Source organism: Mustela nigripes, chromosome 1 (genome assembly GCF_022355385.1).
Source record: "Mustela nigripes isolate SB6536 chromosome 1, MUSNIG.SB6536, whole genome shotgun sequence".
NCBI classification, from domain to species: Eukaryota; Metazoa; Chordata; class Mammalia; order Carnivora; family Mustelidae; genus Mustela; species Mustela nigripes.
Window position 1 is genome coordinate 49,779,824 of NC_081557.1, and position 11,533 is coordinate 49,791,356.

At 39.4% G+C, this 11,533-nt stretch overlaps 1 protein-coding gene and 1 pseudogene across 4 annotated transcripts in view; both read left to right on the plus strand.

The window, feature by feature from the left end:
- The window catches only part of PAAF1 (proteasomal ATPase associated factor 1), a 43,969-nt gene that overhangs the window by 8,204 nt on the left and 24,232 nt on the right, over positions 1-11,533 (plus strand). For 3 of the 4 annotated variants that reach the window (XM_059410422.1, XM_059410447.1, XM_059410428.1), the window contains exon 4: positions 206-295. The exons of the other annotated variant lie outside the window; for it this stretch is intronic. In XM_059410422.1, coding sequence (XP_059266405.1) covers positions 206-295 — 90 coding nt within the window. The remainder of the gene's footprint in view (positions 1-205; positions 296-11,533) is intronic. 4 annotated transcript variants of the gene reach the window in all.
- LOC132011915 (TP53-regulated inhibitor of apoptosis 1-like) lies at positions 4,655-4,863 on the plus strand (annotated as a pseudogene).

Consider the following 11,533-nt stretch of genomic DNA (forward strand, 5'->3'; position numbering starts at 1 on the left):
GGGAGCCTGAGCAGAGAGCCCGATGCGGGACTCGATCCCAGGACCCTGAGATCATGACCTGAGCCGAAGGCAGCGGCTTAACCCACTGAGCCACCCAGGCGCCCGAAAAAGTTAGAATTTCTTATCATCTACTGTTTTCTTTAAGAGCCTTTCATTCCACTGGAGTAACTTTACTGATGAATTTCATCTTTCCCTCTCTATTTAGAAAAGCATTCATATTTCTTGTCCGAAGGAAAATGCATCCTCAAAGTTTTTGGCACCATACACTACTTTTTCCAGAATTCATTCAAAGAGTGTAAGTATTTTGATAAAATGAGAGAATATAATGACATGTTAATTTTTCATTTCATCTGCATGAGTGCTATAAACATATTCATAATTAATGTGTCTTTCATTTACTGTGTATTAAGGTACCATAGCTGAAGTGTGATGCTTGGCAAAACTGTTATTTGGGTCCACATAGAATATGTATATAAATCCACTCACTGGCAATTTTAGAGAGTAGAATTGTCTGAGGTTTACTCATTTATGTTTTAACAGAGCTGTTTAGTGCCTTTTGGATAATGATAGAAGCTGTGTTTATGTAATTTGCCATTGTTTATATTTCTGTCTCATTGCCTATAGGACAGAGATGTTTTATCAAAATTCCAAATACAGCATATTGAGAAATAATTTTCAGAGGTCTCTGTGATAATGCCCTTTCTACTACCATGATCTTTTTTGAAGCATAAATGAGAAATATTTGGATAAACTGATTATCTTAAAGCCTTCCATTTTATTGTGTAGTACATTTTACAAAATGGCTATTTTTTATCCTTTTTATAAAACAGACATAGTTTACGTGATGAAAATTTAGGAAATATCAAAAGGTGAAAAATCACTCACGTTCTGCAACCTAAAGTAACTAAAGTAACTATTGTGAACTTTTGTTACAAATGCTGTATTAATATAGTAGTAATAGCTACTATGTGTCTGCACCATGTGAAGCTTTATGTATTATTTCACTCAATTCTCATCTTTTTACTTTCTTTTATTTTAAAAGATTTTATTTATTTATTAGAGAGAGCGTAAGAGAGAGGGAGTGTGTGTGAGCAGGGGGAAGGGCAGAGGGAGGGAGAAGCTGACTGCCCGCTGAGCAGGGAGCCTGATGTGGGACTTGATATTGAAGTCAGACCTTTAACCAACTAAGCCACTCAGGCACGTTGCCCTTTTTTCTTTAAATACTTTAGCAAAGTAGATTTTTATAGTATATACTGTTTTATAACTTGTATTTCTATTCCTTAATAATATGTACATCATTGCATGTCATCTTTCTTCATATTCTTTTTTTTCCCCCAGAGTATCTTTTAAAAATTTTTTTGTTTTTTTAAAGATTTTATTACTTATTTGACAGAGAGCGATCACAAGTAGGCAGAGAGGCAGGCAGAGTGAAAAGGCTCAATCCCAGGACCCTGAGATCATGACCTGAGCTGAAGGCAGCGGCTTAACCCACTGAGCCACCCAGGTGCCCCTTTGCATATTCTTTTAAGAGCTGCATAGTATTCCTACTGTATGATTTACTACAATTCATTTTTCCAATCTTATATTACTGGACTTTCAGGTATTTTTGATTTCCTAATTTTATACTTTGATGATTTGGCTAACCCTTTATTCACAAAGTTAGGAAGAAATTAGAATACATTTATAAAATAGAGTTGCTGAGTCATGGGAAGTGCAAGTTATAAGGCTTTTGGTATGTTCTGACTTCCACTTAACTAATTTATGGAGTTAATTATTGCCCTGCCTTTCCTGTGTAAAACGTACTGACTGATGCTCACAGCACATTCATGGCTTGTAAGCTCTTCTCTGGGATCTACATACTGCGATACTACTGGTTAAATTGAATGCTTACCAAGGATAAGTTACATTATCAATTATATTGTTTTTGAAACTTTGTTAATTAAATACAGTAAACCAATGTAATACGAAAATGAAAAGACAGAGTGATTATGTCTTTGAAAACTAAATGGTTGCTTTGGAAAGCCTTGATAAAGAAGAGATTTTTTTAAAAAACAGCTAAAATAGAAGCACATGGGTGGCTCAGTCAGTTGAACGTCTGGTTCATGATTTCAGCTCAGGTCATCATCTCAGGGTCTTGGGATCAAGTCCCATCTCGGCTCCTGACTCAGCAGGGAGTCTGCTAAGATTCTCTCTCTCCCTCTTCCCCTCCCTCCACCAACAAATCTCTAAAATAAATTTAAAAATAATGACTATAATAGTATGTGTGGGCAAGATAAATGCAAACTGTTATGGAAAAGATTTCTTGTTAAAATCCTAGGTGAGGGGGGCCTGGGTGGCTCAGTGGGTTAAAGCCTCTGCCTTCAGCTCGGGTCATGAGGATCGAGCCCCACGTCGGGCTCTCTGCTCAGTGGGAACCCTGCTTCCTCCTCTCTTTCTGCCTGCTTCCCTGCCTACTTGTGATCCCTGTCAAATAAATAAATAAAATCTTTAAAAAAAAATCCTAGGTGAATTTTGCTCTTAGATTGCTTTGTAAATGTGAATAAAGATTTGCCTTGCTTTCAAGAAATCAAGTTATGAATTGTGCCTTTTGATTTATAGTTTATTACAAGAAAGGTTATTATAAGAAATATATTTTATTACAAGAAGGTGAAACTTCCTTTTTTGACTTTAAAACATTTTAATAATGTGTATACTTTTAAAAAAAATTTTAAATGTAAATTCAGTTAATTAACATATAATGTACTATTAGTTTCAGAGGTAGAGTTCAGTGATTCATCAGTCTTACATACCACCCAGTGCTCATTACATCATGTGCCCTCCTTAATTTTCATCACCCAGTTACCCCATACCCCCTTCCTCTCCTCTCGAGAAACCATTAGTTTGTTTCCTATAATTAAAGGTCTCTTATGGTTTGTCTCCCTCTCTGGTTTCATCTTGTTTCATTTTTAACTCTCTTCCCCTGTAATCCTCTGTTTTGCTTCTTAAATTCCACATATGAATAAGATCATATGATAATTGTCTTTCTCAGATTGATTTATTTCGCTTAGCAAAATACCCTCTAGTTCTATCCCCATCATTGCAGATGGCAAGATTTCATTTTTTGATGGCTGAGTAGTATTGCATTATGTATATATACCACATCTTTTTTTTTTTTTTAAGATTTTATTTATTTATTTGACAGAGATCACAAGTAGGCAGAGAGACGGGTGGAGGCTGGAGGAAGCAGGCTCCCTGCTGAGCAGAGAGCCCTATGTGTGGCTCGATACCAGGACCCTGAGATCATGACCTGAGCTGAAGGCAGAGGCGCTTTAACCCACTGAGCCACCCAGTTGCCCCTATACCACATCTTCTTTACCCATTCATCTGTCTGTGAACATCTGGACTCTTTCCATAGTTTGGCTATTGTGAACATTGCTCTTAGAAACATTGGGGTGCACGTTCTCCTTCAAATCAACATTTTTGTATCCTTTGGATAAATACCTAGCAATACAACTGCTGAGTCATAGGGTAACTCTGTTTTCAGCTTTCTGAGGAAACCCCATGCTGTTTTACAGAGTAGCTGTACCAGCTTGCATTCCCCCCAACAGTGAAAGAGAGTTCCCCTTTCTTTGCATCCTCATCAACATCAATTGTTTCCTAACTTGTTAGTTTTAGCCATTCTGACCAGTATGAAGTGGTTATCTCATTGTATTTTAATTTGTATTTCCTTGATGCCGAGTGATGTTGAGCATTTTTTCATGTGTCTTTTGGCCATTTAGATGTCTTTGGAGAAATGTCTGTTCATATCTTCTGCCCATTTCTTGACTGGATCATTCTTTGGGTGTTGAGTTTGATAAGTTCTTTATAAATTTTGGATACTAGCCCTTTATCTGATATGTCATTTGCAAATATCTTCTCCCATTCTGTCAGTTGTCTCTTTATAATTGTTATTTTGAAATCTAGTTCTGACATATTACTCACATCCGTACTGATTAGGTCCCTGGCAGTCAGTACTACCTCTAGTTCTCTTTCTTGAGGTGAGATTTTCCATCTTGTCATTCTCTTCAGAGAACAGATGAGTGAGAGAACAAAATAGTAATATGGCAACAAAGACCCCAGAGACCTGAAACGGAAAAAAAAATTTTTTCTTTAAAAGTATACAATCAGACAGGTGAACAGAATAGAGCAATGTACTGCATCCTGTGTGTATTTTGCTTGTTTGTTAGAAAACTATATTCCGGGCGCCTGGGTGGCTCAGTGGGTTAAGCCTCTGCCTTCAGCTCAGGTCATGATCTCAGGGTCCTGGTATCGAGCCACACATAGGGCTCTCTGCTCAGCGGGGAGCCTGCTTCCTCCTCTCTCTCTCTCCGCCTGCCTCTCTACCTATTTGTGATCTCTGTCTGTCAAATAAATAAAATTAAAAAAGAAAAAAGAAAACTATATTCCAAAATTGTAAAGAAAGAAAAACTTACATATGTACAAAAATAAAGTTAAATACAATGAAATGTTAGAATATACTATAAAAATGAAAATTAAAAGCCAAAAGAAAAAGAAAATATAGTCACCCTATAATCTGGGTGTATTTTGGTCTATTTGTTAGAAGAAATTATATCCCAAAACTGTAAAGAAAGAAAAACTTAGCTGTCACCACTGCTGTCATGAATAGCGCATAGGGCAGGCCTGCACTGACATGGAGTGGGAGAAGGACCTGTGCTTCAATTGCTGATTTGCCAAGAAGTTCCTCAAGGGCGGGGACAGCTCCTCAGGCCCATGCACCGGCCTCTTCAGGCACTATCAGCAGTGTGTTTAGAGAGCAATAAACAAGAAGGAGACTCCCATTGAGGGATTTGAATTCATGGGCCATGCAAAGAAAGGCCTGAAAGCTCTTCTTTTTTTTTTAATTTTATTTATTTATTTGACAGAGATCACAAGTAGGCAGAGAGGCAGACAGAGAGGCAGGCAGAGAGAGAGAGAGGAGGAAGCAGGCTCCCCGCTGAGCAGAGAGCCCGATGTGGGGCTCGATCCCAGGACCCTGAGATCATGGCCTGAGCCGAAGGCAGCGGTTTAAGCCACTGAGCCACCCAGGTGCCCCCTGAAAGCTCTTCTTGACCTTGACAGTCACCTTGAAAATAGACTCCTTCAGTTAGGAAAATGAGTACACTGGATTTTGTCAATTAAAGCTGTGAAAATAGCCATTGGTTTGATGAGGAGTTTAGGAGGGAGGAGTTTTCTTTCCTCCTCGATTTCCTCTCACTTGTAAAAGATGCATCACTCTTTGCTTTGAGGTGATTTTTCACTTGCTCTGGCATCTTGGAGGAACTCCATGTGCTGAAACTGAATGATTTCTTAGGATTAATGTTGCAGTACTTAGTCTGGGATCAGACTTACATATCCTTTGTATATAAATACTGATAAACTTGTCAGGATGTTCAGGGCGGCCTAACTTCTTGAGTTTTGCTGCGAAGGACATTGGGTACCTTGTACTAAGGTTGTTATTCATGGAAGCATTTGGTTAGGATCTCTCTTTTCTCTCAAGGAGCTAATGCTCTGAAAAGGGGTCCCAGCACAACAATTTTAATCAATGCTTGGGAGAACAATTTTATTTTTATATGATAATTTTTAAGATTGCTGGTGGACTGGGTTAGCCAAGAGGAAGACAGCTTTAAGAATTCCCTACCTTGGGGATGCTTGGGTGGCTCAGTTGGTTGGGCGGCTGCCTTCAGCTCAGGTCATGATCCAGCGGGATCCTGATCCCCAGTTCTGGGATTCAGCCCCCGCATCGGACTCTCTGCTCTGCGGGGAACCTGCTTCCTCTTCTCTCTCTCCCTGCCTCTCTGCCTACTTGTGAGCTCTGTCTGTCAAATAAATAAATAAGATAAGATAAATAAGATTCCTTGCTCAGCAGGGAGCCTGCTTCTCCCTCTGCCTCTGCCTGCCATTCTGTGTGCCTGTGCTCGCTCTCTCCCCCTCTCTCTCTCTGATAAATAAATAAAATCTTTAAAAAAAAAAAAGAATTCCCTACCTTGGGACACCTGGGTGGCTCAGTTGGTTGGGTGGCTGCCTTCGGCTCAGGTCATGATCCCAGCATCCTGGGATCGAGTCCCACATTGGGCTCCTTTCTCGGCAGGGAGCCTGCTTCTCCCTTTGTCTCTGCCTGCCATTCTGTCTGCCTGTGCTCGCTCTCTTTCCCTCTGACAAATAAAATAAAATCTTAAATTAAAAAAAAAAAAAGAATTCCCTACCTTAAGAAGAGGTGTCAGATTCAGGGGTGCCTGGGTGGCTCAGTGGATTAGGCACCCAGGGGTGCCTGGGTGGCTCAGCTTTCAGCTCAGGTCATGATCCCAGGGTCCTGGGATCGAGCCCCGCATTGGGCTCTCTGCTCAGCAGGAAGCCTGCTTCCTCCTCTCTCTGCCTGCCTCTCTGCCTACTTGTGATCTCTGTCAAATAAATTTAAAAAAATAAAAATAAAAATAAAAAAAGAAGAGGTGTCAGATTCTGATTAAATGTGAAAGCGTGAAGAATATTGCGGTATACACCATTTCAGAGCTTATAGTGTAGTTTAGGAATTAAGTTCCTTGGAGTAACAATGGAGGAAGATCTAATTTACAAACATTTGCCGTTGCCAGCTTTCATCCCAAGTCAATTGATTAGCCAACATGTATTATCATAAAACTGCCAAAATGCTGTATCTGGTTAAATGGGAGAAGAGTTTGTTTTATTTGCCTTGTGTACTTGCCCTGCCCTGTAATGTCTGTAATCATGGAGATGGAATAAATTGTAATATTTAGTTTCAAAAAAAAAAAAGAAAAACTCATATATATACAAAAATAACATTAAATACATTGGGGGCACCTGGGTGGCTCAGTGGTGTAAAGCCTTCCTCTCAGATCCTGATCCCAAGGTTCTGGGATTCAGCCCCCGCATCGGACTCTCTGCTCTGCGGGGAACCTGCTTCCTCTTCTCTCTCTCCCTGCCTCTCTGCCTACTTGTGAGCTCTGTCTGTCAAATAAATAAATAAGATATTTCAAGAAAAATACATTGAAAAGATAGAATATAACTGTAATGATGAAAATTTAAAAAGACTTTAACGAGAAAAAATATGATCAGATAGGTGACGAGAACATAGTAATACACTAGATTCTGGGTGTATTTTGGTCTATTTGTGGGTAAGAAAGCCCATCAATTTATTCCCTTATGGTAACTACTTTTGGCGTCCCTTATGGTAACTACTTTTGACACTATAAAGTAATCCATCCATATCTCCCTCTCTTGAATTGTCATACTTATCCAATAATTAGGGTAGTCCATGATTTTATATTTATGTTCTTCTTTTTTTTGAAGATTTTATTTATCAGAGAGAGAGAGAGAGCGAGCAAAGGCAGACAGAATGGCAGGCAGAGGCAGAGGGAGAAGCAGGCTCCCTGCCGAGCAAGGAGCCCAATGTGGGACTTGATCCCAGGATACTGGGATCATGACCTGAGCTGCAGGCAGCTGCTTAACCAACTGAGCCACCCAGGCGTCCCTATGTTCTTTTTTTTTTTTTAAGAGAGGGAGAAAGGTGGGTGAGGGGCAGAGAGAGGGAGAGAGAGAGAGAGAATCCTAAGCAGGCTTCACGCCCAGCATGGAGCCTGATGTGGGGCTCAGTTTTAGAACCCTGAAATCATGCCTGGAGCTGAAATCAAGAGTTGTTTAACTGGCAGAGCCACCCAGGTGCCCCTATGTATATTCACTTATAATTGCACATCATAATAGGTAAGAGCACAGACTCTAGTGATAAACTCATTGGATTTGAATTTTGGTTCAACTGTGACCTTAGGCCAGGGTACTTACCCTCTATGTCACAGATTCTTTATTTGTAAAATAGTGGTAAAAGTATATTTCATGGGGCTGTTACAAGGATTTAAACAGAATTTTGTCTGAAACATAGTAAGTAAGTAAGTGTTAAAATTACATAGTATTTTCTTTGTATTTTTATGTTTTATTTTTCTACATTTCAAACTTTATTTTCATTACTTGGTTTAAAGTAGGGATCAGCTTTATTATTTTTTTAATGATTAGCATATCAAGACACTATAAAGTAATCCATCCATATCTCCCTCTCTTGAATTGTCATACTTATCCAATAATTAGGATCATCCCATTGATCTGTTTTTTTTGCTGGAACTAAGAAATGGATCTCTAGCTTTAAACTCTGACCTAGGTTTGCGTCCTGCTCTGTTGTGTCACCTTGAGGATATTACTTAATCACTTCTTAAACTTTAGATTTCTCAAAAAAAAAAAAACACTTTAGATTTCTCAACTGAAAAATAGAAATACCTATCTTAATAGATTTTTGAGGGTATTATATGAGAGTAGTGAGTTACGTGTCTGGAATATAATAGCTTTTCAATAAATATTAGTTTCCTTTCTACTTTAATAAAAGTTTGGAGAAAGGAGATAGCTGGTATGACCTATAATCTACTCTTCAGTGTTCTATTACTTTGGAAGAACTGGATAGTTGAGATTTAATTACTTTTTAGATCTAGGAACTAAGACGCCAAAGATATGTAAAATAGATAAGGTAACAATATATCTGCCCCCTCCAGGGACAGTATATTAACTGAGAGATACAATAGAATATATCAAAGTTTCTCAGCCATGGTACTGCTGACATTTTGAGCTGGGTAATTCTTTATTGTAGGGGACTATTCCCTAATTATGACAACTAAAAATGTTTACAGACATCACCTGATGTGATGAGCTAAGTTGCCCCTGGTTGACAACCACTACAATATATGAACATAGTGCTGAAGACTTCTAGGGAGGAAGTGATAAACTTTTTGGCAGAATTGGGATAACCTTTTGAGAAATAGGTCATTTTTTTTTCTTTTCTCCATCTTACTTTAAGAATACAGTATATAGGGGCACCTGGGTGGCTCAGTGGGTTAAGCCTCTGTCTTCGGCTCAGGTCATGATCTCAGGGTCCTGGGATCGAGTCCCGCATTGATCTGCTCAGCTGGGAGCCTGCTTCCCCCTCTCTCTCTGCCTACTTGTGATCTCTCTCTCTGTCAAATAAATAAATTAAATCTTAAAAAAAAAAGAATATAGTATATAATACATATAACATACAACATTTATATTTTTATTTTTATTGATTTTTATTTTTTATTAACATATAATATATTATTTGCCCCAGGGGTACAGGTCTGTGAATCGTCAGGCTTACATATTTTGCAGCACTCACCATAGCACATACCCTGCCCAATGTCCATACAATATTTTAAAATTAAATTAAATTAATTTTTTTGAAAGGAAGCTCTGTGCCCAGCATGGAGCTTGAACTCACAACCCTGAGTCACATGCTCTATCAAGATCCGGCCAGGTGCCCCAAATTTACTTATTTTTATTTGAGTGTAGTTGAGAGAAGTAGGTCATTTAAAAAAAATGATTAATTGTGCCTTTTTTATTTTTTAGAGATTTTATTTATGAGAGAGAGAGAGCAAGAGAGAGCATAAATAGGTAGGAGGGGCAGAGGGAGAGGTAGACTCCTTGCTGAGCAGGGAGCCTGACACAGGCCTTGATTCCCTGGGATCATGACCTGAGCCAAAGGCAGATGCTTAACCGACTGAGCCACCCAGGCGCCCTAATTGTGCCCTTTTTCGATTTTATATTCTCCTTTCCTCTTATTTGAGTTCATTATTAGGTGACTTATCCATTTTGTTTTAAAGATTTTATTTATTTATTTGACAGAGAGAGAGATCACCAGTAGGCAGAGAGGCAGGCAGAGAAAGAGGGGGACGCAGGCTCCCTGCTGAGCAGAGAGCCCGACCTGGGGCTCGATCCCAGGAGTCTGAGACCATGACCTGAGGCGAAGGCAGAGGCTTAACCCACTGAGCCACCCAGGCACCCCATGACTTATCCATTAATCGCCTCCTGTAATCCAGGTACTCTGGGTGCTGGGGCTATAGTAGTGAATAAAACTGTTGTGTAGCGCCTACATTCTTCGGGTGTAGGACCAGACAGGATTTGCTAATGACTTCGGTGTGAAATGTGAGTGAAAATGAGGAGTTGGGAATCATTCCAGAATTTTCCAAAGAGTTGGGTAAATTATAGTGCCATTTACTGGTTCAGGTCAAGTAGTTGTTTTGGTATGAAGCTGGCGGGAATGAGAGTCCTGTTTTGAACTTGGTTGGGTTTGAGGTGACCACTGTAAAGCTAGCAGTTGAATAGGTAGCACCTGAGTCAGGAAAGAGTTTGAGCTATGTTGCTTTAAGGATTAAATCTATTTCAGCATGAGTAGGGAAGTGTTTAAATGTCTTGTTTCTGGGGCCCTGCAAATGGGGACAGTAGTTGCTCTTACTGATATGGGTCAGCTGGCTTTACTCACCTACCTAATGTTGTTAAGGTACTTCATTCTTATTACCAGACTACTGTCCGTTGGTGTTTGTTGAGTTAGTTACCATGTACATAGTCTGTGGCTGTGTTACGAAAGTGCTGGACAGGGGCTCCTGGCTGGGCTCAGTTGGCAGAGCACACAACTCTTGATCTTGGGGTTGTAAGTTTGAGCCCTGCATTGTGTGTGAGATTACTTAAAAATAAAATCTTCCCCCCTCCCCAGAAAAAAAGTGCTGGACATTGCTCAACTTGTCATGTAGTTGGGGAGCCAGACAGAATTGAAAAGTTAATTGATGATCCTAGTATTCAGGCTCAAGACAGGATTCAGGGTGGTAGTGGTAGTTTGGAGAAGAAAGATAGATCTGAGAGTTGGGTACTCCAGTACTAGAATGTGAAGGCAGCACTATGTCATATTTACATCCATGTCTCCAGTATCCAGCAATGGGAAGCTAGGAGCAGAATGGAATTATTATGAAAATCAAATGATATAGTGTATTTGAAAATGTTTTATAAATGATAAAACATGATATAAAGGTTAGTTATTGTCATAATCCTTAAAACTAAAGGATTCACAATTAAGTTAATAGTACTTTTTTATTCTGGGACACCTGGGTGGCTCAGTTGCTTAAATATCTGACTCTAGGTTACGGCTCAGGTCATGATCTCAGGGTGGTAAGATCAGGCTCCATGCTCAGCAGGGAGTCTGCTTGAGGATTCTCTCTCCTATACTGTCTCACACAAATGTGCTCTCTCTCTTTCTAAAATAAATAAATAAATAAAATTTTTTTAAAAGACAGTACTTCTATTCTGAGGAGTCAAGGTAAAGAAGAAAAAGTCTTAGAGTGAGAGATATATGCCTTTAGTTCTTGCCTAATTTACTCGTGATGACTCAGCTGGCTTAGAACAAAGCAGAATGGTAGATTGGGTAATTAAAGCCTACTCTACTTTTCCCTTAATAATTTAGGTCTTATGGGAATCCAGGAATATGTCTGGGATTATACATCTCAGTCCTACATTTCTGGAATATTTGCAGCTGGGTTTTTTTTTTAATATATATATATATTTTTAAAGATTTTATTTATTTAACAGACAGAGATCACAGGTAGGCAGAGAGGCAGGCAGAGAGAGAGGAGGCAGGCTCCCTGCGGAGCAGAGAGCCCGATGTGGGGCTCGATCCCAG